Genomic DNA, 27,802 nt, shown 5'->3' with positions numbered 1-27,802 from the left:
TGATTAAAAGAATTAGACTTTGTAGAGTGGGCGGTGAAAGGAGCTAAAAAGCTCTGGAATTGGCAGTAGGGGAATTGGATGAGTAGACTTTCCTGTGCAAAGCATTCTCCTGATGTGAACCCCAAAGAAAGCCAATGGAACCATGAACTAATATCCAACATTAACGATAAAGGCAGATCTTTCAAGCATACAATCTGTACACAGAATACTCCAAAGTATTAAAGGGAATAAAACTTACAGCTCACTAAAGACACATATTTCCAAGGGGTTTGATTTTATGTGTTTCTGTGTCGAACTCGCATGTGTTATTAGTTGAGTGGGCTCTCCCTGGGTACTCCGACTTCCACCCGACTTGATACAATAATCTGAATTTTCTGTTAGGGTCCAGTAAATGTGATGATTTGTCTTTTTGTGTTGGCGTCACCATAGAGTGATGGCTTTCCAGGGTGTACCCATCTAGAGTACAGAGCCCCTAAAGGGACATAGGAAGAAAAAATAAACATATATGTTACTTGTGCACACCAGAAACTAATTATCATATTCCAACAGGCTGCAACCCCTTTATCTTTCTTTCTCTGGCATTATTTCTTTATTTATTACAAAAAAAAAACAAAAAAAAAAAAAATCACTGTCAATGGCTTTATTTAAACTGTAGTATATCATGTGACCGATAGGGGGTAGGTGAGCCCTTGCATTACTTGTAACTTTGTCTACAAAAGTTTCTTTGAGTGGGCGGAGACTTGAAATTTCGACACAGCCGATTGGCTGAATGGTGACCTGCCGTTTATGTGGAAAGTAACCAACCATGGATGTCAATTAGTAGAAGAGTGTGACCACCGGTGAAGAGCTTCACGCGCCTCCTGGTGATTAAATACGCCGTTTAAAGCAATAGGATCAGTAAAGTTTGCTTTTTGTGTACCTAAGTCCTCAAATCTTTAATTTAATTTAATTTATTTTTTACCAGAGTTAAGGACTGTGCCTGGTGTAAAAACTGAGATGGAGTGGCGACAGCAGACCAGTGTCAGCTGTGCTCATGCTTTCATTGAGGCTCGACGCTGGATTGAGGTACAGGACACATTCAAAACAAAAAGCCTGTCTCTTGGTTCATTCTGATAACATTCATGCCTATAGTTAGATAGAAAAAGCGTCTTAGAGGAAACTGAAACGTTTACACGAAGACCAAAAAAGTGTTGTTGCATCATGTTTGTTTGACGTGTAGAGTCAAAGTAGGCCACATTTCAGAAGATCATCTGGTCATAAATCAAGTTTTGCCACATTAATTACGATTTTTTTGGGTTTTTTTAAAAAAAAAATATAAATTATTAAGTCACAATCCTAATTAAGGAAGAGCATTACACAAAAATCTGAATTTATTTATTTTTTCTTTCTAAAAAACTTTTTTTTTTTTTTAAATGCTTGTTTAAAAAAAAAAAAAAAAAACATGAAATGAACGAGTAAATCATCCTATGATGAAAAGCATGACATCACTTAGGATTAACTTTTTATTGTCATACTATTCACGTATTGTTCTAATGTGCTTTTGATTTGAATTTGATTTAATCAGGTAGCTTTTAGCATCTCTGCACTTCACTGTTTCACACTGTGTAGGCAGGCATGCTGCCTTATGGAGGATGTGGGTTTTTTTTTTTTTTTTTTTTTTTTTGAACAAACCAGTTTCAGCCTTGTTTCCGTGTGTGCTTTTCCAAACACAGCAGAAGTCCCTTAATGAACATTAACCTATCTGGAACACACTTGACACAGAATGATGACCAGTTCCTAATAGGACTGGTAATAATATTGTAGATCACTGTGAGGAACATATTCATGGCTTTTTTGTCAGCCTTTGCTATAAATCTGTTTTTCAGTGCTGGTAAACAGAGATGTTTATGTATGCTCATGCTGTCTTATGCAGTGCAGTTGTGCTATCATTAATCCAATAGTCTTCACAAGTTGCAAATCAGAGAGTTGCTGTGGTCTTTTATCATTAGCACAGCAATGGTTACAATTTAATGATTTGCTTGATCTGTGTAACAATGGGTCAGACAAATAGGCAATTTAGTTTGTTGTGGAGATCATTGCAGTTCAACTTATTAGCATGACATCTCGTGTACTTTTACTCTGCACATGATGGAGGAACAACCATTTGAGCTCTTATTAATACCGATGGTCATTTTGCTTAAGGGTGACACTGCTGACATTCATTTGGAGGATGTGAAATGTTACATTGCAGATAAATTAGATGGCCCCTGACTCTTTACATGCTGTGGGCTATTAGCTAGCACTAATTCTCTTTCACTCACTGACATGCGTAATTTTCATCTGGGGTGAACGTGATCTTACAGAATATTAAAGCTTTTACTAACATCAACAAGTGAAGCCGTCATTACAAAATAAATATGTCGCTGAGATGTATTTAGTTCCACTCCTCTTGGGGACCATTGAATAATAAAATGATCAATTAATTAGAGTTTGTTGCAACAATAAAGACAAAATCTTTATGCTGTACATTGTTGCATAGTTATTCCTTGTGCTATAATGTTTGTAGGATTCTTCAGAGAAACACCCACTCTGTGCCCGATGCCCACATGCACTCAAAAGAATTGTGATTGTGGATTCCTGGGGGTACTAATTAGTGAGAAGAATAGCCTTTTGGAGCCCTCTACGAGGCTAAATCTTAATGGTCTCATTTTTATGTGCTCATTACAAAGTTATCCTGCCTTGTGCTTGTCTCTGTTATGTAAAATCATTCATTTTATCTCGTTGTATGCTTTGTATTGTCCACAAACAAACCTCTTTTCAAAGCTTGACCACGTAATTAAAAGCATACTTTACTTTCTGCTAGGGATACACCGAAATCAAAATTTGAAGCCGAAGCCGAATAAAATATAAAAGCTTGGCCGAATATCGAATGCGGTTAAGTTTTTCACTCTATTTTTTTTAAACTGTGCATAAATAGCCTAGAATACATTTTTAGACATGTTTTTTTAAAGAAAGTAAATGTTTATTGAATATTATGACATTTTTTAAATATTTCAGTAGCCTTTGCTTTTCATAAAAAGCACAACAAAGTTTTTCATTTATATTAGTCCTTCAAATAAAACAGAACATGCATTCCAAAAAAAAAAAAAACTAAAGTAAAGGGGAAGTATGATGAAAAATTCATTCTATAATGGTTTTGCTACAGTGATATGCATCCCTTTAGCCTCATTCAGAGGGCCACAGTTGAAAATGTTCTGTTTCCTCCCTCCCTTGTTATTTCACATTTTGTAAAAAGTCAGCTCCAAATGGGCGAGTTAGATTTTGCCCACGTTGGTAGGTGACGTCCCCTAACACACCTCCTAGAATGTGAGCTCCTCCCTCTCCAACTATCTAACAGCTAAAACAACACTGCTGTTTAATATAGAATATATATTATACTTTATTGCCATATATGTAAATGCAAACTGCACTACTGGACCCCCAAACTGCACTACTTTTTCTGCTGCCGATCGTGTTGAGAGTCACTGCTTGGAGCCACGAACCCATTGTTTACACACATCAGCTGTTAGCACTCTATGCTAATGCTACACCAGCCTATGCAGCAAGACCCAGTGTAGTGTAAGGAGGAAACGACGGGGATGTTTACGGAGTCGTGGCTCACCGCTAACAACGGACTCGGATAGTTTCCAACTTTCACGCGGTGACGGAGAGCGGACAGAGTCTGGCTGTGTTTGTGCGAGTAAAGGATGAGCTGCTGCAGCAACACACACACACTTTTCCGACTCAAAATCACTACACGTTGTTTGATTGTGTCACACGCTACTATTCGGCCTTGCTTTTAACTCACTAAACCGAATAGCCGAATATTTGGTGGATCCCTACTTTCTGCATTTTTAAGAAATGATCAGATGTCTGTCCCTCTCTCTCCCCCTAGAGATTTGCAACGTCTAACACTGTAAAACAAACATTTAAACCTATTTGACAGTTTAAAGTCTGTTATTTAAACTTCTCAAATTTAGCAAGGTCAAAAACGTACTGCTAATAATTTATTCTCAAAACTGTTAACAATCTTGGGAAGTCCTAAAAACAATGATTTTTGGCTTGTTTGTAAATAAATATTACAGCTTTTACTAAACCTTAAGGACCTATACTACCAAGTTGGACTTCCTCCCTTTATGCTAACTTCCGGGATTTATAACAGAGACATCCCAGATGTATTTATCCAGTTTCGTAGTACAGCCCTAAAATTTAGAAAAATTGATTCATTAAGACCTAATCGGCAGCTACCCATTAGTATATAACCCAACCCAGATAGCACGCACATGTCTCGCTGATGTTGGCCTCAGATAGTGCGTCAGCATTCTGCTCCTAATGCATCAGTTTGGTTTTTTTTCCCTCCCAAATCGGTGATACCACTTATAAAATTGTAGAACTGTAAAATGTCACTTCCACGAAGCTGTTTTTGTGCTGGGGCTCTTTTGGCTATGCAATGGATTTATTATCATGAACTGTCTCTCTTTATTTTGTCCACACACAATAAGCTATTTAGTGGTAGTATATTGGTTTTTTTTGTTGTTGTGATATTGCCATATTCCTATCGGATTTAAGTAAATACTGGACTATGGAGATATTTATACTAATTGAATGATCCGAGCTAAATAAAGATTAATATAAGCTGTAGAGGCCGCGCTTAGCATCTTTAATACATCGGCCAAACGCTGAGTTCTCCGCGACGTCTGCCCAATGAGCAAACGCTCTCTATATTACGTCTCGCCAGTGCAACTTTATTCATTGTGCCGACGTCGGTGAGATGTATGTATGCTATCAGGGAAATCAAGTATGAAGTTTCAAATGATGCATGAACAATTAGGGGTGGGAGTCTTTACGCACCATTCCATTACAAGTATAGGGAATGTGATTTGATTATGAATCAATGCATCCCCACTTATTTGCAGTATTTCTTTGTTTCTCACCGTGACCACTTATGAATTGCTGTTTTTAAAAACATAGCAATTGCATTTAGGCAGGAGATAAATGTACCTTTTATTAAAGCAGCAGCGGACATTTGTAAACCGCTCAGTTAGAACTGCATAGTAAAATGCCAAAGTAGCAGCATCCTTACTGGAACATATACAAAAAAGAAAAAAGGCTGTTTTAAATTATATATTAATGTTTGAACTAAAAAGCACCTCAATTACTATAGCACTTTTAAAACATCAGTTAATCCATTAAGATATCCTCCTACAGTATTTCTTGTAACTTAAATTAGCAATTATTGGAACTATACGAGTTGATTATCGATTACTATGTCTCAATGACAATACATCGATTATTTCTTCCAACCCTATGAACAATGTAGTTCAGGGGTGTCAAACTCATTTTAGTTCAAGGGCCAAATACAGACCAGTTTGAACACAAGTGGGCAGCAGATTTTAGGTGGGAAAACAATCAGTTTCATTATTATTGTGGCCAAGTTTCCACTTCCAGTTATAAATTAAACAAAGTATGGAAGGCATCAACAATATCTTAGCAATCAGTGACAGATACCAAAATGTTCTTTGATTTATTTATTTTTTGACCAATTTGTATTTAATTTGGGGAGATTTTGTGCAATAATTTGAGAAAAATTGCAGGATTTTGGAAAAATGTACAATTAACTGAATTATTTGGTAATTTACACAATGATTCATGTTTTGTCATTTTCACTTTCTCCTGTGGAAACCCAATAAGGCAAGTATGCTTACAGATTTTTCAGCTGTATTTCCCACTGATTTTACTTTTTCCTTTTAAAACGATAACATATTTGAACGGAAATGTCTAACTATTAATAATTTAGATAGAAATACTATCTTAAATTGTATGTTACATTTAATTCAACAATTAATTTTTATATAATAAGTGCCATCAGATGTCTGTGTTGTATTTGGCACTTTTTAAATACAATGTAACTGAATTACACTCTCAGATCATTTATTCTTTTTACCTGTTGCTTTTCATCTCATTTCAAACATGAACTGTAAGTCCCCACTGAAGGTCTGTTGTTGAATAAAGCACAAACGAAACCTTAAGTGTCTGAAACTGAAAAGCAAAACTACTTAGGTTTAGATGTGCCTCCCTCAGCCTATTCTTAGTCTCTGTTTGACACCAGACTGCTGTCAATGCACACTGTAGTCTGCATTGACAGCAGTCTGATGCTAAGTGTTGTGAGGATTTTTTTTTTTTTTTTCTAAATCCTTTACAGCTTTAGAATTTCTTTTATTATTCCAGTTCTATTGACTTCAGAAAAAAAACAATTATTGTTTGGTGAATTTTAAACCTCACATTTGATTGTCTTATTTGCTCGAGTGCTTTGAATGATTAAGTGTATTGGATTACCAGCCAAAACCAACAGTCTATTAGTATTATGCAGGGCAATATGATGGGCTTTGTATTGATCATAGCATAAAATCCTCTTAATTACAGTTTCTAGAAAGAAATTAATTTAATTATGAAAGTGATTGCCTGCATTTTTATACCAAGTATACTACATAAATCAATATTTTACAAACGCAACAAATTGGTGTAGCAATGGGTTTTTTAATGAAATATGTGACAGAAGGCTGGTGTTGATCTCCAGATTGAAATGAAATACTGAAATACTGTAATTTCATTACATAGATCAATAAATAATAAAAATGATCAAATAATCTGATGGAGATGCTAATAAACCATTATAACACAAATTTATAACTTTATCAGACCCAATCTTTCCTTGTTTTTTTGACACGCTAAACACAAATGTTTTGTTTTTTTACATGTGTAACAGCTTCTTTGTTCCATTCAACAAGACTATGTCTTTCTGTGTGGCCCAGTAACAGAACAGCCACTGTCAATAGACACTGGTTCCTGTTTACTCATTCAGTATCGGGGAAATTAATAAGCAAAATGTTAATTGCAAGGCATAATGTAGTGGGTTGCCATTTTGACCTGAGCAAAGCTTGGGTTTTTGTGTGAAAGTTGTACTTGAAGAATAACCCTTTGGGATGCAACATCTCATATTCAATGGGTATGAATTTAACTTGGGATGTTTCTTTGTGTGTTTGTTTAGCAAGTTACTGGAAAATCATTTGGTTGCAAAGACTTTCGAGCGGCCTTAGAGAACGGAGTCCTGCTTTGCGAGTGAGTAAAACCAACCTGGATGTGTTCATATCGTCTTGAAAGAATTTTCCAAACAAATCTTATGCTTAACTGACAATTTACAATTATCATAACCTTAAACTAACTAAGGACTTCCGTGATTATTCTGACTTTTCTCTGAAATTTCAGGTTAAATGTTTTGGCACTCAGCTGACATGAAGCGAAATTGCTTTTGTTCAGTTAGTGGCTGTTTTCAGAGGTAACTGAATCACTATAGCTTAGAAGTCCTGCAGTTTGAAGACATTTTTATAAATTGTGAATTTAAACTTAAAGACTTTAACAATGGGATTCTGATTTGAGGTTATTTCCCTTTTGTCCAGCCTATATTGAAACTTAGAGCCAATTAATATAAATGTCTTTCTTATACAACGGATGTGATGATGAGTTCATTGGTTTCAATGTGTCACAATGCCAATGTATGTGTGTCCTAATTCACTGGTTTGAATTGCAGCCTGATTAACCAGTTAAGGCCTGGTGTCATCAAGCGTGTGAACAGGCTTTCTACTCCTATTGCTGGCCTGGTAAGTCTCTGACTTTACTCCACCTTAGCAGCTGTATGGAAGACTATAATCAGAGCATGCAAGGGAGACACATGCTAGTCAGGAAGTGTTGGTGTATGATGTGGTTTCCTGCCAAGCCAGTAAGATAAAGTGCCACTTAAAGTGAATGAATGGTAAAAGTATATAAATAAATAAAATGTTTGTATGTCAGGTCTAGAAATGTGAATGTTTTCGTTTAATGCTACACGTCAATGATATATAAGATTTTTTCTTTTTTCTTCTAATAAGCAGCATCATGCTGGTGTAATTACCAAATCTGCCTACAGCAAGGGCATATATAGATCAATAGTATAGTTTCCCATTGAGGGTTGATACACATTCCCCCCTCAGCTTTGGATGCAGAGATTGGAGTGATTGTGGGATGTAGTTGAGATTCAGGAGCTCGTTTCGCAGCCTGAAGGGTCATGCTGGTGGTCGTGCACGTTTTACTGTATTAAATTATCAAATTGATATGTATTTCACTGCAAGAGTGATATTTAAGGAACTGTGACTTTTGCTATTTTTCAAATAACCTTTTCCTCAGGCCCACAATAGATAAATGATAGTTTTGTAAGATGTTTGCCGTTGGTAATTAACCGCACAAAATATTTCACTTTGACTCATGAAAACATATTAGCCTTTTTGTGCTGTCATACACTATTAAAATGTTTTTTTTCATTCACCTCAAACACATTCAAAGCTATCTCAAAAAAAGACAGCAAGTGCCTTCAGATTATATTATCAGTGAATGTGGGTAGATGGCCTCTCAGACTTGCTTCTTCTGTTAGAGCCCAATCATACGGTGGCTGGGAAGTGTCAGGTGAATGCATTTACAGAAACAAACACGAATGCAAACAGGTCACAACACGAATGCAAACCGGCCACAACGGAAGTGTTTCCGACGGACCGGTATTACAGTCGCACAGTCGGACGGGTATTATGATATGATAGCCTGATGTGAAAAATATAAGAGTATCCCAATCAACTTTCACTTACTTTCATACGCGTTTCGATGTCTTCTTCTTGTTCTTAACTGTTCTGGTGGGTTAAAAACATCCACCAGAAACGTGTCCGTCTGTAATACCGGTCCGTCGGAAACACTTCCGTTGCGGAAACCCGGTGGCCGGGAAGTGTCAAGTGAATGCATTTAAAGAAATGAATACAAATGCAAAAAGGTCACAACACGAATGCAAAATGGCCACAACGGAAGTGTTTCCGACGGACCGGTATTACAGACGGACACGTTTCTGGCGGATGTTTTTAACCCACCAGAACAGAGAAGAACAAGAAGAAGACATCAAAACGCGTATGAAAGTAAGTGAAAGTTGATTAGGATACTCTTATATTTTTCATATCAGGCTATCATATCATAATACCCGTCCGACTGTAATACCGGTCCGTCGGAAACACTTCCGTTGTGGCCGGTTTGCATTCGTGTTGTGACCTGTTTGCATTCGTGTTCGTTTCTGTAAATGCATTCACCTGACACTTCCCATCCACCGTACAATCATCTTGTAGATCACAACGCGGTGTAGAGGGATTCAAATGTTCCATTCTTTCCGCGCTTTCCACACGTGATATCACACATCCTATAGTTGTGTTAAAAGTAGTTACAATGCAACACATGTCGTCCAATCACCAAAATTCAATGCATGTAGTTTTATTCTCCTAAAATGGTTCATTACTTTTTTTTTTATTATGGTACAGGATAATGTGTCGGTGTTCCTGAAAGGCTGTGAAAAATTGGGCCTTAATGAATCACAGCTCTTTCATCCTGGTGACCTGCAGGATCCGTCTACTCGTGTGGCCTTCAGGTATAGCATTCATACAGGAGTGAACAAGTATCACAGTGCTTATTGTTATGACATAATGTGGCGGAACAGAATTGAATAGGATTAATATTGTTATTTGAAAAGCATGAATATTTGCATTAGACTTTCTAAAGGTCAGTTAAGTGTAAACCAGCTGGTTTTGCATTCATTAAAGCTTTGATATTTTTTGGTTCATGCTATGATTAAACAGCTGATAATGAATACTGACAGTTTTCTAAAAGCTGCTGTTTAATGGGCATCAATTATTTATATTTTAGCAACATGAATCAATTAGTTTTAGTTGTAACTTAATTGAGATCACTTTTCAATTAATCGTTTTTTTTTTTTTTTTTTACTCTGATTTCAGACGAGATGAAAGTAGCAGAAGACTTAAAAATGTAAGTTGCATTTGTCTTCATGACTATTAGTCCCAGACATTCCTTTCAGTAACTATTCATGACACTCTTTTAAAGACGAGCAGCACTGCATCCTGTTTTTGGTGTTAAAATGTATATTTTTTGTGCATAAATTGGTTTAATTGGCAGTCATTGACTAGAAAACTAACTTTGCTCTTTAACAAAAAGAAGGGTTTGAATCGGAGTTTGATTTTGCCACAATTTCCCTCACTTCTCCACATTCTATTTCTGTAAATAACACTCTTAGCTGTGACTTTGTGGTATGCATAATTGGGACATGCAAGTCCTATCTGTCTGTATGCCCACGCTTGTGTGCACTGGTGGTATTTTTCACTTTTAAAGTTTGTGAGTTTCTTTGATTATCAGGGTAGCCTCATTTAAATCACACAATAGCTTGCTATGGGGACCCTGAGGCTGTTTGTCACAATGCTCATTCATTCTAATGGCCATGGCATTTCCCTTTGAATTAACCAATTAGGGTCAATTTGTGCCCATTGAGACCCACAGTTGAAAAGGAGTTTGCCATCCAGAAAACAGATGCTGGTACTTGAATATTATGTATTTATAGTGTTGCCTTACTGCTGCAAATCATAATACTGTATTTTTTTTTAAACACTACTGATGCTTTCTGGATGATTATGGCTATTTCAACCCACAAAAGACTGACTTTTGAAGGAGAAGGAATTCTTAATTTTAGTGTACATAAATCAAACATCCATTTCATGACTTGTCCTGCTCTTTCACACTAGTAGTAATTGGAAATATTTTTAATTGCTCTTCCTATATGATGGGATTCTTTTTCTTCTAGTTCATACATAATAGAAGTACCGGTAAATATCTGGAATTTGATTGAAAGCTTGGGAATGCATTGGTGAAATAAGTGACGCTAATAATAAAAAATAATATACAGGCTTTTCCTCTGTGTTCTGAACCTCCAATATAATCTTTCAGAGGTTCTTGTGAAGTGTCTCAGTGACTGCCACTTCTTGCATTTCTTCCTGTTTTTGCCGCAGGTTCTCATCACGATCTACTGGCTTGGTCGCAAAGCTCAGCTGGATTCATTATACAATGGTCCTCCGCTTGATTTCAAGGCCTTTGAGGGACTTTTAGGGTTGGCCTTGTCTAAAGTAAATTTCCTCTTCTTGGATTATTTGTATTTAATCTCCTGGCTTTGTCTTTAAAGTAATTGGTACCTTTGTCAAATGTAGGTTCTGGATGATGGCAGTAATGTTTTGGTGAGAGACAGTCAGTCCAAAGAGTACAACTCCCTAGAGAGAGAAGAGAGCCTGCACTCCAGCCTTGGCTATAAGAGAGAAAATTCAGTGGACAGCATTGATTCTTTGGACTCACGGACTGTCCAACCAAGTAGTGAAGGTTGGTTTCTTGGTGCCGTTCCCTTTACTTCCTCAAATGTGCTGATGTGCCAAAACAAAAAATTACCAATACGTATTTAATGTAGAAATCTTAAAACAATGTAATAATAATAATACATTTTATTTGTATAGCGCTTTTACAGTGCTCAAAGATGCTTTACAGGGATAATGTCCAATTGAATATTACAACACTTGTAAATCCATGTGGTCATGTTAAAAGCATAAATGGTGAAAGTTAAAATTAATTCATAAGTTGTCCATGTAAATACTGGTTTATCTGCGCCCCCGAGTGGCGTTTGAGGTAACATGGCCACTTATGGCATCCATTTTAAATGGTAATTGTTTTTTCCAACCACGTGCAAATCATTAGTGTGTTTTGAATTGAAAACTATGATAGATGGTGGTGTACAGCTTTTTTTTTTATGAGTAAAGTGGGCCATAGCCTTAATGTTTTAATTCGGAATAAGAGTGAGGCCTCAATCAGTGTATCAGGTCATTTATACAGCCAATTATAAATAACCATAAACTGTCTAAACTCAGTCCTGAACTGTACTGAGAGGCTTGTCAGCAGGCTTTCTGCAGAGCTGCATGATGAACATTGATTAAATTCATGTGTGTTGGAACAAGCAGAAATCCTCTTATTTTAGGCCTCCCAGCAATGTCTTTACAAACCCCTGTCACAAACTGACCAAAGTGCTTCACAGTAAATGTAGCAGAGACATTTACTGTACTGAAATTGCGTAAACAAATTATTAAAAATGAGTTAAGTATTAATAAACTGTTGAAACGTCAACTCTGAAAAAGGGGTGAGGAGACAATAAATAGGAACACACAGAATAACTAAGGAATTCATGCCTATTTTCAAATTAGGCAAATTGACAATATTCTGAGCTTTTGTTCTTCTCATGTCTTTGGCATTTGTCTGAATGTGATTAATATGCCTTGAGTATTTATTTCCATTTTCACATTCCCTTGGAAAAGTATGCAGCAAAGTGGATTGACCTGATGCTACCTTAAGACTTGTTGGGAAAGCTAAGTCATGATGAAGATGTGACCTCTGTTCCAGTCTTTAACTGTTTATTCACACCATTTTTTTTTGTCTCTTCAGGTTGTGGGAGTGACACAGAAGCTGAGCAGGTATTTAGGATGGAGAGCATGCGGTCTTCACTGAACCACATCAAAGGTGTTACAAAACCACAACTGCTTCTGCAAAGACAACAAGGAAAAGAACACGGTGGAAATACCTGCGGGAGCCCACTTTCCAGGTACTCTAAGCTAGTGCCACAGACGTACTCTTAACGGACCTATTGTGTTTTTCTAAAGCCAGTCCATGGGTGTTGCCCATGTCCCTTTCATTTTGTGGTCATTTTTGTAATGTCCTAACAGAATGAATGAATAGTTGCCTAATTTAATGTAATTGCCTTTAACTTTATTTAAGCCAGATAACCTTGAGGTCTTCAGTTTCCATGTTTGTGTCTTTTGCTCTGTAGTACAAATCTAGTCAAAGTCAGACATGAGAGAACAGGTCAGGTCAATCCTGGCTGGATTTGGTGAGTTCAGAATTTTGGAGCCAAAGTATGCAACACTTGTTTGTGTATCTGCTTTGTCAAACATGCTTTTTGCTTTGCCTATAAGCACAGTCATGTGTCAAGCAGCTCTTGTCTTCATGAAGAATCCCTTGGTTGACTTGCCCAAAAATGATTTCCTAACAGATTTGACTGAAGGTGCAACAAGCAAGATTGTTTGTGATCACCATCTTTGTTCCTTTCAACCATTTGTCAGTTTTGATATACGACCAGCTAAATGCTGTTGTACATAATTTCACTGCTACATCTCACATCTCCTGTTGCCCACAGCAGTGCTATTGCTTTTACCAGTCATTGCTGTTGTATATTCCAGACGGTAACATCTGTTGCCGGCGATGGATACTGCATCAGTTGACTGTGCTGCATGCTCAGGGCTAAGGCTTCTGTTGATTGAAATTCACTTTGCACTGTTATAGCCGGCTGTGCTTCGGCCCGACATGTTTGTTTGTTATGACTTCAGGTTTGTGCTGCTGCATTGGTGCTACAAATGATAATGCTTGTTTTGCTACATGATGCTCAAAATTATAATTTTAATGCAATAGTAAGTTCCACAGTCGTCTAGTGTTTGAACTTTTGAAATCCATCAATTTGTCAGGGATTTGTGTCTTTTGAAACAGGAGCAAATCTCTGAGTGATATTCCAATGGTATACCCAGCCCGTAAAGTCTCCAATGAATTACCCAATCCTTATGAAGGCCAAGAAGTTGAGCTGGCACGGGCATGGATTCAAGAAAGCATTGGAAAGTGCACAGTGACTGCCAAGGACAGTGAAGTCAAGTGGCAGGATGTAAGTAAAGTGATTATTAATTTCAGAAATCAAATGATGTGAAATAAAAATTGTTTAAAATATAAACTAAGCAACCCTAAACTTGTATTATATTGATATTTCACACATTAATTGGACAGGAAAAGTTTAATAACTATATATTGATAAAATACCATGTGGGTCATTTTAACATCACAGCATTAACTGGTAAAATCTCAGAACTGTTCAAAGTCGATGCCTAAGCCTTCCTGTTTATATAAAGAAAATGGTTCAGAAACATCCTACATTAGTTGATGTAGAATTTTGTCAAGTTTTTACAAAAAAAATGTTTTTCCCACTGAGCTCTATCCAGACATTATAATGTGACAAATTTAGACTGGTTTAGGTAAAGTGCCAGGTAAATGACCATAGAAGCCATTTAGTGCTCTTATAAGGAAGGGAAAAAAAACTGTATAAACAGAGGCGATAGAAAGGCTTTTATAGTTATGGTACTGAATTATGGTTGTCTGCACACAGGTCATAATTTTGGTCTGTATTGTTGTCAGGACTTCACTAAGTGGAAGAATCGTCGCAGGAGCACCAAGCCTGACCTCTTTATAAAGTCACAAGACAGAGAACACGTCATTAACCAGATGAGCAATGGAGCTGCTATGAACTATGAGAAAAATAAAGCTCACAGTAAATTGTACAAAAGGTAATCTCTCTTTGCAGGGTTAGTGTAAGAAGCCACATTTTTTCTAAATGTTTCATGTTCATCCACCAGAGACCTGCAGTCACCAAGGAAGGATGGCCCCGCCCCTCGAATTCACTCTACCTCTCCAACAAAATCATTTTGCTTTGAGCCTAAACCACAAACTCGTGTGCCGCTATCCAGAAGTTACGCCACTGAGTCGTCTTTTAGCAAGACGGCTGCATTTGGTTCCTGTAATTCAATTGACTTTCAGGTAAATTTGCCATTTAATTTACCTCTCATTATTAAATGCCTTTGGCTATTAAAAAAAATTGTAATAATTAGGAATCTTATTAATTTTCATTGCTACACCAGAAACCATTTATCGAGAGATGATCTTTCATCCTAGGTATCGCCAATTGGAGCCATGTTTAAACCTGAAAGAAGTGTCCTGGTAGTAGAAAACCACTTCTCCTCCTTGGCTTCAGATCCCACAGGTGTTTCCCACTCTTTGAAATGCCTTCCTGTTTCTCAAAACCACATCAAAGTACAGTTCTGCCCACCTGCTGTTCATGCCCCTGTACAGATGGGCCAGCCTAAAAGCGTCCAAACAAACCAAATCTCCACTCTTTTCACAACTATTAAGTGCAATGAGACAACAAAATCATACATGAGAAAGAATTCAACCCCTTTACTGACTAGTCAAGAACAATCTAGAGTCAGTGGAGATCTGAAAGTTCAAACATTGGTATTAGATTCATCAAATCAGAGTGGACCAAATGCTTTGCAGGATTCTTTGCATCAAATTCACATTAAGTCTCAAGAAAAAAGCCAGATGGTACCTTGTGACCCAGTCATGGAAAGAACTACATCCCAGCAGCAGGCAAATGTGCAGAAGTACCTAACTAGGGCTGGGTCGTGGTCCGGCTCAGCCGGTCTTCCCCGAGGTTTCCGCCGGTCCCTGGCTTCATCTCGTCTGTCCGCCGCCATCACAGCAAGACCATTTGGGACTAACCAGTCCAGGGTTTCTTCACTACCAAGAATGTGCAATGTGAGTTCATAAGATTTACAGCTGAAGCTTTTTCATACTTTTGAAGTAAAGTCCCCAATAGTAACTTGAATATTATGTTTTGTCATCTGTATTGTATTGCAAATGTGTCAAAAACTTGAACATTGTGTACGGACCTCACATTGTCTGAATAAGACCAAGAATAAGTTTGTGCATGATTGTCTTAAAACCTGCCGTTGAAATTCTAGTTCTCTGATTTTTTTATGCTGTAATTTATTCAATTTGTAAAGCCAATTTGAACTCCAATTTTTTTAATTCATGCTTTCTGAAATCTCAATTTTTTGGCATACTTTGAATTAATTGTTTAATATGTGTGCACTAAGTTAAAGCAAGCTTATGTTACCCAACTTATCATGATAACTCTCATTAATATTTAAAATGCTACTCCACTGTTGTGAACAGAGACAGAACAGTCATTCCTATGAGTCCCTTTGGTAGGTTTGTCTTTCCTAAAGACATCTGAATTGCCAGAAATATTGACATTGGAGACTTTGACTGTAAATGCCATAAGTAGTGCTTGCAAATGGTGTATTTGGTATATCAAAACTGTATCTTTTTTTTTTACCCTGTATTACAGTATTTAGAAAAATTGTCATTGCAACATCCTCAAATAGCAGGGACAAGACCAGTACCACAATACAATTTCAAATTAAATAATTATGTGGATTCTCAAAAAACAGAACTTACCAGGAAAAAGATTTATACCTTTGAAAATGCACAACCCCCCCCCCCCCCCCCCAAAAAAAGCCATCCTGTTTCTAAAAAAATGTAAACCTACTACAAATATTCACATTTTATTTCTTACCTTGGCCTGTTTACATACCCTTGGGTAGTTTCTTTTTATATATTTAAAGAGGAAACATAATTGTTTGATAATGAATGGCTTCACCCAACAACTTTTGTATGACATCAGCACTGGTTTTAATTAAAGTTGATCAAAGAACCACAATTTTCCTTTAATGTTCTGAGGACCTGTGTTTTGTTTGTTTCTCTTTTTTGTAGGTAGATGATGATGATCAGGGGTCATTTTTGATCGGTGAGAAAGTAGAGTCATCAACCACAAATTCATCATTCAAAAAACAAACTTCAAGCAACTACCCGCACTCCCAACACCAGCCATCAGTGAGACAGAGGAAAGCCAATCAGGCCAGGCAGACCTTTGCAAGACAAGGGAAGGAGGTCAATGGTGCCAGTTACTTCCGCTCGGCTTCCTTACAGACGAGCAGCAACTCCCATCAGTCATTTGTGCAAAACCACCTTATGCCTCAACCCTTTTCAAGCCAGCAGCTTTGCCACAGTGAAAGCCTGAGTCTGCCATCAACTGCAAGCTCTGAATTCCACAAGGTTTGTTCCATTTCTTTTCCACACAAGCAGCGTTTGCCCCTGGAGGATACATGTTGTGGCTATTCGGTTGAAGTTAATTACCGGTGAAATGCAAGGAAAATAAATACTTGCATTTCAATTTCTTATTTTTATTGACACAATTCTAAAGGACACAACTTAGTTTTGATCCAGGAGACGAGTTTAGTTTCCTAATGATTTCAAAGAGATATGATAGTAGACAAAGGAATAACCTATAATCATGACGGGAAACTCGCAAGCTTCTCTGCCTTTGGAACCGAGCAGGAGAATAGTACCTGTGCTGCGTTTGATAACGTAATGAAGGGTATTAAATTTTGTGAGTGACATTCAGTATAGTCGACCATGGACACCTTCATGGTTTATTGAAAGCTTGATTGAACAATGGCTTTCACTTCAGCCATATTTTTAAGATATGTCAAGCCGAAGTGCCATTAAAATGTTTTTTTGATGACATCAGATTAAGAGAGAACACTTTGGGACAGATTTACTGAGATTTTAATTTAAAGGGCGTAAAACCTCCTGCGACCCCTTCTATAGAGGGGTAGTCTTCTCATCAAGAGGTAGTGGATTCCATCCCAGAGTTATACCGGTCTGTGTTGATGTGTCCTTGGGCACAACACCTTACCCTAAGTTGCTCCCATTGGTTGGCTAGCACCTTGCATGGCAGCTGTGTCGCATAGGTGTGTGATTGTGAATGTGGGTGAATGATCTTTTGTGAAGAACTTTGGAACTACCTCAGTGGTTATTCAGTTCAACTTTATTTAAGTATTGCTAATTAGAACAATAATTATCTCATTGTCATCTCTTTGCTTGTTCAGTTTCACGTGAATAAGCATCAGCAAGGGAAGACATATCCAGCAGAACCAGGCTCAGAGGTGGCATCCATCTGTCTCAACTGGTTGGGGTTAGTGGACAGAAAAAGGAGAACAGAACAGGATAAAGGATGTCATAGTTATAAAGCGCTATACAAATCAAGTTAATTGATTTCAGCGCAGATCAGTGCATGTGCAGACATGATTTAGACTGCCCTTATTAAATGAGCATTATGCATGTGTTTTGTTCAATATGGGAACTGTAGGAGAGCTGAGTGGGTGAAAGCACAAATTTAAATTTGAAGCGGTGGTGACGGTGCATTGAAGCAGCAGGTGCATGCACTTCCCTTTCTGCTATGAGCAGATAACTGCACAAACACTCATTTATTTTAGTTAATACACTGAATTTATACAATCATGGCTATCAAATGAATATAAATGTTACTCAAATGGACTTAAAAACATACGTTATTTTTTACATCCGCCAAGGAGGTAATGTTTTCACCGCCGTCTGACTGTTAATGTGTTTGTGAGCAGGATATCTCAAAACGTTCTAAACAGATGTAAATTAAATTTTCTGAGCTCGAAGCCGATGTCAAAAGAAAGAAGTAATTTGATGTTGGAGATGATCTATAACATTGAGATAGTGTTTGATAGAGAACTGCGAATGTACATATATATGTGTATACTCTTTAATTTAAACGTTCACCTTCACTCTTCATTGTAAATACTGAAAAAGAATTAACTCATGTTTAATTCATCGTCTTTTGCACTAATCACTGCACTACTATCCTATTATTGTCTTGTTATATTATCTTATTTAGTTTTGCACCTATTAGTCTTTAATTACGGTTTATATTTTCTTGTTGATTGTTATTTAATGTTTAGAGAGCACAGTTCACAAAGTCAAATTCCTCATGTGTATATCATACATGGCCATAAAAGTTGATTCTGAGATAGAGCAGCTGGTCCGCGCTGTGTCTAGGCTGACTCTCGCCATCAGTGTTTTGGAAAGCGTGTTTGATGTTGATGTAAACCACAGAACCATCACCTCAGTCGCTCTAAGCGCATCGGAACGTTCCCACTGGTGCCCACTAGAGCCACACACCTCTTACCTCACAATTACTCTGCTGCTCTGTTAGGTGGCTGTTATTATACACTACAGCTTTATTGTAATTATTCTCGATCACTTACTTTTGAAAGAAATTTTAAGCATCAAACATCCTTTCTTTTCATTTTCTTTTTGTTTTCCCTGCGTGTTCTTGGAAGAATTCACAGCAGCCATCTCTGCATGTGAAACTGTGAGTTACCACCTGCCTTAGGGAGGTACTAACTTTATAGGCAAAAATGTGCACCGCAAACAGTTCCAGGTTTAATGAATTTGTTAATTTGTACACCTTATTAATGTATTTGTATTTTCTCCCAATATTTTGCTCCGCACAGCTGATCCGGAAACATTTGCATATTCATCAGTGGAGAAAGTGCTGAATGCATTGTGCCTGATTGCGTATTTGCACAGTTTATCAGCACACAACGTAGTGACATTTGCACACATTTTTACAGCTGCAAACCTGTAGTAAATCTTCCCCTTAGTGTAGCTTATGTTGAAGTCAGCAGAGCAGTTTATAGTAGAGGTGCTCACACATAGCTTAATAGTTTTATTCCACTGGACGATTGACACTAATTGCATTGGACATTTTGTGCACCACTGGTTTTAGAGTGTATTTGCACCTTTAAATGGATCATATTAGAAAATGCCTTATTTTGTTTGTTGTTATTCGTCTGAAACTGACATGTACATATCTATTTGTGAAAAAAAAGTGTATCATTCCCAGTATTTTCCTACAACAGGGTGATTTAAGGAGTCATTTCATTCCATGAGTGTAGCGCTCTGCTCTGTCTCTAATTACAACCGTGAAGCACAGGACATTGGATCACTGGGTGTCACCTTTACCTTTGTGTGTTGCAGGTGGATCACAGTGACATGAGAGTGAGCCTCACTCTTCAACCCAACAACGTACCAGACTTTGGCTTCCACACGCACTGGGACAACACAGGGGCGAGAGTAAAATTCATCCTACCTGGTAAGAATCAAATGTGGCTCTGGATCAGAGGAGTTATGTGACTAGAGCATTGATCACATTTGGGTGATAAAGTGTTAGGAGTTGGTCTTTGAAGATAGTGTGAGCAGAATCAATAATACAACATTGAGGGCAAAAATGTGCTATTCAGAAGTTGAAACATTATTTATACAAAATTGCATGTGTCAATTGTGTTGAATATGCAGCTATTTTGTATTTTCCAAAGGTTTAGATATAAAGAAAGCATCACTTTGGAAATAGTTGACAGTTGTCTCATGCTGAGCCAGCAGTTTACTTGTGCATGGGTCTCACTTTGTGTGGACTGAATTTATGAACCTTGTATGTAATCATGCAGTATCATTCTCCATGTCTTCTTTCTTCACTTTAAATCAGGCAGTCCAGCTGAGATCTGCCACCTGTGTGTGGATGATGAGATCGTTTCAGTCAATGGTGTTTTTGTGGCCCAAATGAACTACAGCCAGTGGAAAGATACGTTGGTATGTGCATTGGAAACTGGTGGTCTGACAATGGACATTCGGCGCTATGGGAATAAGGGTAAGAGAAGGAGATCTTTGTTCCCATAAATGAGATGGTTGGGAGTCATTTGTTTAACTTTCTACGTTTGATAAACACTAATTCTCAGTGTGTCCTTGGGATTTTATTAGATTGGAGCACCAACGAAAGGAATGAACCTATTCAACCCAGCCAGAAGCAGATGAGTATCAATTTGATTACATCAGCGAGAGTTTGTCCTGATCAACCTGCTGAATCTGCTGCCTCTGGTGAAATGAAACGACTGAAAGTGTCCAAATGCAATGGGTCGAAAAATGATGTGAGACTTTTTGTTTTCTTCTTTCCCCACTGATGAATTAAACATGAGTCAAAAATTATTTTTAACATAATTTGTCTGACTGCAACTAACAGGCTGAGGTCAAAAGTGGAGGGAATTCTGACTATGCCAGGACAGCCAGGAGTACAGGTATCAACATGCATCACATCTGTAAATGCAAAAATAACAAAAAAATATGGACGTGGTTTGTGTAGAAATATATTTTTTATATACATTTTCTGGTCTTCATTATGTCTGCCCTTTTTCCTAGAGTTTGGTATTACTAAGCAAAATCAAACAAGAAGGGCAGAGTTTTTCAAAATTAAAGGTAATGTGTATGAGTACATGTATGCTGGCTTCTTATCTCAGCTTTGTGGCTGGTGCTTGGCTAAATGCTCTTATTGGCAGGCAATTTTATGTCGGAATAGGCTTTAAAGGTTTGTAGTATGATGACACAGATATTGGATATCACCATTACTCCGTGATATTATTCTGTTGTATACTGTTGACTATTTAGAAATGTTTCCGTTTGACAAATGTCAGCCAAAGTTCATTGTCTGACGATGTCGCAGTTAGAAATTAATTATGCAGAATGTTGCTCGAACAAACTGTGCCCTTCTTTTTTGGAAAAGCTTTTAATAGCTTTTTCGGAGTTGTCAACATTGATCATGTCAATGATCATTAATAACATGCCTAGCACAGCCTGTGAAATACTTTTCCCCGATTAGCAACAATCCAATGATCATTGGCACGATGCCTGATTTGCATGGCCGCTCCTGTGTGGTGTCGATCGAGTGTAAATGTTTGGCTTACAATGGCTTCTCTCTTCAGGCTCAGCAGGATTCAGCTCATGGGTTTACTTGTGTGGTAATGTTTGCACTCTGTGTTGCTTGTTTTTGTTTTTATCAGCATGTCAAGCGCCTGATTCTGAAAGTGCAGTGTTTGTGGTAAAGCACCATCAAAGCATGTCTGTCCCATTTGCATAGAACTTTTTTTTTTTTTTTAATGCAATCTCTTTGCTGTGAATTTGTTCATCTTAGTTTAACAATTGGAATTTTAATCTATTCTGATAAATTATTCAGACTTGCTGCTCCTGAAATGTGGTCAGGACCAACTGCTTGACTTAAATGTTTCTTTTTATCAGACACAGTATATTTAACCGGTAAGGGTGTATTCATACCTTGTTGTTGTGACCAGTTTCTGATAAAAAGAAACCTTTAAGTCATTGTGAAAAAAGAAGACGTGACAGACACTGTCTACCAACTGCTCAACCAAGATATGACAGCAGTAAAGGAAATATGATTATTATACATTTAATACAACTCTTTGCTTTTTTATTAGTGGGGAAAAAAACTTTCCATTTCATCTTAAAGGGATTCCAATGCTGTAGCCTGCAATAGTGATTTTTTTATTTCAAACCCTCAATTGAGACAAAAGCTCATAGCAGTGGTGTCGATGACGCATATTTTACTGTTAAAATCTGAACGTGATAATAAAGAGCACTGTAGTCATTTATTGTGGGTTGAACCAAAGACCCTGAATTATCTTAAATGTGCATTTTAACATTGAGATGCAAAAAATAGGTTCCAATGTAAAGTTTTTGGGAATCATACTTGCATTTAGAAAACCTAATCAAAATCTGATTATGCCCATCTTTTATTATATGCACAATAATTAAAAACCCCATGTTTTCAAATTTCAGTCAACGTTCATCATTGACCGAATTCAAAAGACCTATTAACAATTGAGCACATTATATTGCCTCGGTTATAGCAAGTTACATTAAATACTGAATTCCTTCCTCTTCCTATCCTGCATTTTTCTTGGTCTGTCAATCAGCGCTTTTTCATTATTGATCATGTTGGGGGGGGGGGGGGGGGGGGGGGAATCAATGCATTGTAATCTAACATGATCATATATTGTAAAGTTATCTGCTGTATTTTTCTTTTTATTATTGCTGAATGATCAACCTCTCTCACAGGTGGTTCTGAATCAGCAATATCTGATGTAAGTTACATCATCAATTGTTTCTGCAGTTTGGAAATGATCAATGCAATTCAGTGCCTCAATCATATTTTGTGATTTAATTTTTTTCTGTGGATATGAGCAGCTTCAGGTCCCGTCCATCAGCAGCACCTCACCCAGCTGCTGGGACCGAGAGGAGGAGCGCAGGCGGCAGGAGAAGTGGCAGGAAGAACAGGAGCGCCTCCTACAGGTAGATGTTTATTTCTCACATGATTGAAATGGAACAATTGTAAAATACAGTGTAGTGTAAAACCCACACACGTTTGTTTTGTGCTTTCCTTAATATGATTAAGGAGCAATACCAGCGAGATCAGGAGAGGCTTCATGCTGAGTGGCAGAAGGCACAACAGGAAGTAATGGAAGTCAGGAATCCAGAGGTAATTAGTTTTCCAATTCTCAGTGCCACAAAAACAACAATGGTCAGAGATATTAAAGTCACTTTTATTAGGTTTACCTGTTTTTACAGGTAACAAGAGATTTTCACTATGAGACATGGTTTGCTTTAAAGTGAGCAGATTTATGCTTTGTGCATTGTTGTGATACGACTCATTTGTGAATGGCTAATATTTAATATAATTGATTATCATGTTTAATAGGGGGAAAACCCATTAAGTGAATCCTGTATTTTGATTAATTCCTTATTCTATTTGTTACAGCAATGGTTTTTATCTGTTTTGTATACCACTGGATGCCTTATGCATTAAAGCAGGGGTTTCCAAACAATGGGCTGCGGCCCATTACTGATCCACCACATACCCACATCACATACTGGACTGATGCATCCAAGCTCAGTCTGAAACGACTTGGAGGCACAAATACCATCTCACATTTACCCCCCACACACAAACATTATCAGGAATCTGTTAAACTGACTATACTTAGATTGTGTATTTAAATTAAATGGCCAATTGGTATTTAGACAAACAAGACAAAACTTGACGTAGCTTGGCCCTGATTTCACTCCACAGCCTACATTTCTGAACATATTGGTTTTTTTTCTACGTTATAACTCAGATGCCATTTAAACCAGCCTCCAGTGGTGAAAGTCTAGTCATAAACCAGCTTTGTGTGAATGGAGAAGTGGAGGACAGAGCACAGCTAAAATCATCTGAAGCAAATCCTCAATGCAATGCTTATCGCACGCAGACCAACAACAGTCCGGAAAAAGACTGGTATTAAACTTTATTTTTTTTTCTAAAAATGTCCTCTGTCAATTCTTGAAACCTCTTGTACATTTCTGTACTTTTTGTTAAGGCTTTTTCGCTGCTCTTGAATTTTTTCTCTTGCTCCTTAGGGCTGTTTCCTCCTGTGGTATGACTCAGCTCTCCCCTGCACACAGGTCAGAGTATTTTTCAGTTTTTTCTGTGAGCGTTCAGTTTAAATGTACAAACTCAATACTTTTTTTATTTAAAAAATGGAATTCCTCTTTAAGGAATAAGATGTATTCTGTGTCTTCTACAGGGTGAAGTCTTTTTCTACTTCAGTGTTAACTGATAGTCAGCAACAGGCCAGAGGTGAGTAATACTCTCGCTTATTATTTGATTTCTTCAAATTCTTGAAAATACACTGGATGAACTTTGTGAAATGTATTCAGCTGATCAGAGGAAAAGTAAAGGACAGACAATGTCCAAGGCCGAGCAAGATAGACAGCGGATTTTACAGGAGATGAAGAAAAGGAATCAGCTTCTGACTGATAATAGCTGGATACGTCGACGCAGCAGCAGCCTTTACAAGGAGCCTGTTTATATTGGTATTCCCATGAAGAGGTGGGTCCTGAGTTTCGACTTAAATTCCACTGCACATTGAGTTTAGACGCTGTGCAACCTGTGTGGCTCTGTTCTTTAACTGTGACTTCTCATCCCCAGGTATGAGTCTCTGGACAACCTGGACACTTGGCGTGGTTCCCCAATCACCAGCACTTCGTTCAGCTACTCTCGCCCCCAATCAGCAGCAGCAGGTTTCTGTGCTCCAAGCAGGAACTCCTGCTCCCGTTACAGCACTGGATCCACGTTATCCCAGAAAATTACAGCCACGGAGTCTCCTCACCAAGACGGGTACACGTTTATGTAAACATCTTTCACTCATGCACATGTTCCCTCCTGTGAAGTCCAGGGTTGGGGTCAATTACAATTACAATTACTACTTCAATTATCCATGTTCAATTACAACTCAATTACTTATAATTATGACTAGTATTTTTTCCAAGTACAAAATATTATTTTATCCCTGAAATTCAATTACTAGAGTTCAATTACAATTACTGAGCTTTTGATAAATAAGTCAATAAAACATATCCTTCCTCTTGTGTTAGCTTTTTGTTAGCATCTCTTATGATAACGGGTCAGTTTTTACCCATGTTTCTAAATCAGCTGTCAAATACACTAAATAATATCATCTTTAGTTACCTTGATAGGGTTCCTAATCAATAAAAAATACATTGGTATTAATATTTTTGGTGTGGGTGTCTGAGCCTTTTTGGTGTCAGTATATCCCTAGATTAAAAATGTTTTAATGATAAAATGATCCTCAAGAGAAGTGACAGGTAGTTGGAAAAGTTGATATGAAACATATCATTATTAACTACATATGTGTAAGCCATAGAACTGCACCATGGTTCCACAGGTTTGTGTTTAATTAAATTGTAATTGACAGTTTTTTATAGAATTTTCATGCCAATTACAATTACAAAGTGGGTGTGCCGAGTGTGTGAAATAGGTGCCAAATTATTTTCAAAACAATACATTAGTTTGATACATTTATGAAGGGGACCATTTAACTTGAGCTTTTTAATACCTGCCAATAAACAAGTTGACAATATAATGCAGTTTGCTTGCATTCATAATCATTGCACTCTGTGACACGCTTTTGTTTTGCACTTAAACAAGTTGCCATCTGTGCTTCCTCAAAATAACACCATCTCCATGGGGCCACACTTTACCTTCAGTGAGTCCTGGAAGTAAAGCTGCTGTTAGTTGCACAGCCACACATCATGTTCAGTGTGAGTGGATGTCTGAGTGTTTGATCAGAGCATAACACAGACACATTTAACGGTCACCACCTATTTCTAACCTAATAGGCAGATGAAAAGCAGGAAGTACGCCAACGGTTTTTGTTTGTTACCATTTTAAACCTTAAATGAGCCTAAGCGTAACTTTTCTGTTTTTATCCGAAGCAGTCGACAAAAGTTTGCTTTATTGGCAAAGTGGGATTGTCCTCTTTGGAAGAATTACAATATTAATAGTTTTTAGTGTCTTCTTGAGTCATTTAGAGTTTTTAAAGTATGCTGTTTAATCAACACAGCTAATTTACTCAAAAATTAATGTAAGGTATTTTATTTTGATTGTATTTTAGTTTTAACTCAGCATATGCTAAAAGAAACTGTATAGTTCTTAGCTTGTGTCTAAACTAACACTGTAAAACAGTATTAGCCATATTCTTTTAAGCATGAGTTTAGACCTGAAAGAGATTAAAATAAATGTAGGTGGTCATTATAGCAAATAGGATACACTAGATCAGGGGTCTGCAACCTGCGGCTCTGGAGCATTATGTGGCTCTTTGACTCTTTTGCAATGGCTCCTTAGAGCTTTCAAAAAAATATTAAAATAAATGTTTTTATTTTCTTATCGAGGTTTTTAATTATTAATGGCATTGCACCAAATAAATAATGATATAACAATTTGCCAACCTAAAAATAAATCACATTGTGCAATAACTGTCACTTTCCTCCTTCACCTCCTATTAACTTACCTTGCAACTGTGGCTAACCTTAAGTTTCAAATCCCTAAAAAAAGATTATTCTGCAAGAAAATAGAGATTTTGGGAATTGTGGGAACAGATTAATTTTACTGCCAACGTGCTAGCTTAATATGCATGCTTGATATGTGGCAAAAAAAAGTAGCATTTAGCGTGTTGACAGACATGATCATGTGTTATCAAGTTGAAGTTATTTTTTTTTTTTTTCCCTTTAAATACATTAACAAAAAATAAATGTTGAGATGTTATTAATAAATTTCATTTTAACTATGTATAGAAATGTATTGTCTTCATTGAAAAGACATTTTTTTTTTTTGGCTCCGGATGGACTTTAATTCAGGTGAGATGAGGCAAAATGGCTCCTTTTAGTGTAGGTTTACTACTATGTCACCTGCTATAGTTTTTGCACACATGCTACTTTTGACAGCTTCTCATATAAAGCACAGAATGTGGCCTGACCTCTGACCTGCTTTGCTTTTTCAATGTTTTTTGTGAAAGTCTCACAGGCTGAAGGGGTGCAGAAGTTCAGACTACATTCATTAGTATCTAGTTGTGAAAAATGATTCACTTCTGCCTCGTCTTTCCACCTCAAAGGTCACTGACAGAAAAAGTGGCTTTAAGATGACGAAGGACTAGTTAAAAAAAAGACTTTAGTTTTTCTGTATAAGTTGGGCATCACCTTTGACAAGTCAGTTCAACATCTTTGTCACTGTAGACTAAGAAATGAGTCCAGGTTCCAATCAGGAACAGGAACGTCAACTGAGCTCTAATGTGACTATAAGTCTTTGCAACAGTCTGACCTCAACTTGCTCTGACAAAACAGTATGTACTTTAAGCAGGAAATGGCTGATTATTTTGCACATGGGGAACTACATCATAGTATTTGATCATCTGAATTTGTGATAACTGCTGTGGAAATAAGTGGTTTAGAAATGCTATTTCTTTTTTTTTTTTTTTAAGCATTATCAACCTTTGCTCTTGTGATGCATGTATAGGATGTTTCAGATTTAAATATTTTATTTTATTTTTTTATCTTTTAGGATGTGTTCCACTCAGCCTGTGATCCACCATTCCACTGAGGATTAGAGTCAACACAAAGTCTGGTAATCACCCAACATTGAGCAAACAAAATCACTCTGTTTTTTAATAACTCAGCATTTCATCCTGTGATTATAATTTCACTCTGTCATTTCAAAGCAAAGCAGATGCTTAAAGTAGTTTTTTGTGTATATATATATATTTATATATACATATATAATTTGATCAACTTTGAGGCAGACCTAAATCAAGCTAATTATTTACATTTAATTAACACACCTAAGTAGTGAAGGCTATACTGTAGGGTTTATGCTTGCATGCTGAAGTTGGAGTTGTTGTTTGTCACTTTGATATGTAATTAATCTTGCCCCGATAGTGCTCGAGTGTGTTGGTTAATGTGAGCACATTTTAAATGTACTGAAGCACTTTGTCCTAAACTGCACAGTGGGAGATATCACTTATTATAATGATAGAAGTGTTTGTCACGTCTTAATTGAAACTTTTTTGCAAATAAAGTT

At 37.2% G+C, this 27,802-nt stretch overlaps 1 protein-coding gene across 7 annotated transcripts; it reads left to right on the top strand.

Annotated features, from left to right (window-relative positions):
• Nucleotides 1-801: 801 nt before the first annotated feature.
• Nucleotides 802-27,802, top strand: LOC114455986 (LIM domain only protein 7-like). Of its 7 annotated transcripts, none has more exons than XM_028437405.1 (29): nt 802-863; nt 965-1,065; nt 7,067-7,137; nt 7,607-7,676; nt 9,402-9,508; nt 9,873-9,903; nt 10,935-11,048; nt 11,130-11,295; nt 12,403-12,559; nt 12,785-12,844; nt 13,498-13,666; nt 14,191-14,339; nt 14,409-14,589; nt 14,725-15,366; nt 16,387-16,728; nt 19,528-19,642; nt 20,033-20,194; nt 20,305-20,471; nt 20,564-20,618; nt 21,300-21,335; nt 22,450-22,475; nt 22,579-22,683; nt 22,787-22,870; nt 23,508-23,665; nt 23,788-23,832; nt 23,955-24,007; nt 24,088-24,259; nt 24,359-24,547; nt 27,287-27,802. In XM_028437405.1, exons 2-29 carry the CDS (start codon nt 997-999, stop codon nt 27,330-27,332), a joined length of 3,741 nt encoding a protein of 1,246 aa, XP_028293206.1. In that variant the 5' UTR covers nt 802-863; nt 965-996; the 3' UTR covers nt 27,333-27,802. The 7 variants fall into 7 exon arrangements, with proteins under 7 accessions (XP_028293206.1, XP_028293197.1, XP_028293227.1 ...); XM_028437396.1 differs by lacking the exon at nt 21,300-21,335 and adding an exon at nt 20,740-20,796; XM_028437426.1 differs by lacking the exons at nt 12,785-12,844; nt 21,300-21,335 and adding an exon at nt 20,740-20,796.

The sequence above is a fragment of the Gouania willdenowi genome, chromosome 3, assembly GCF_900634775.1.
Source record: "Gouania willdenowi chromosome 3, fGouWil2.1, whole genome shotgun sequence".
NCBI lineage: Eukaryota > Metazoa > Chordata > Actinopteri > Blenniiformes > Gobiesocidae > Gouania > Gouania willdenowi.
This window is presented reverse-complemented; position numbering and strand designations above follow the sequence as displayed.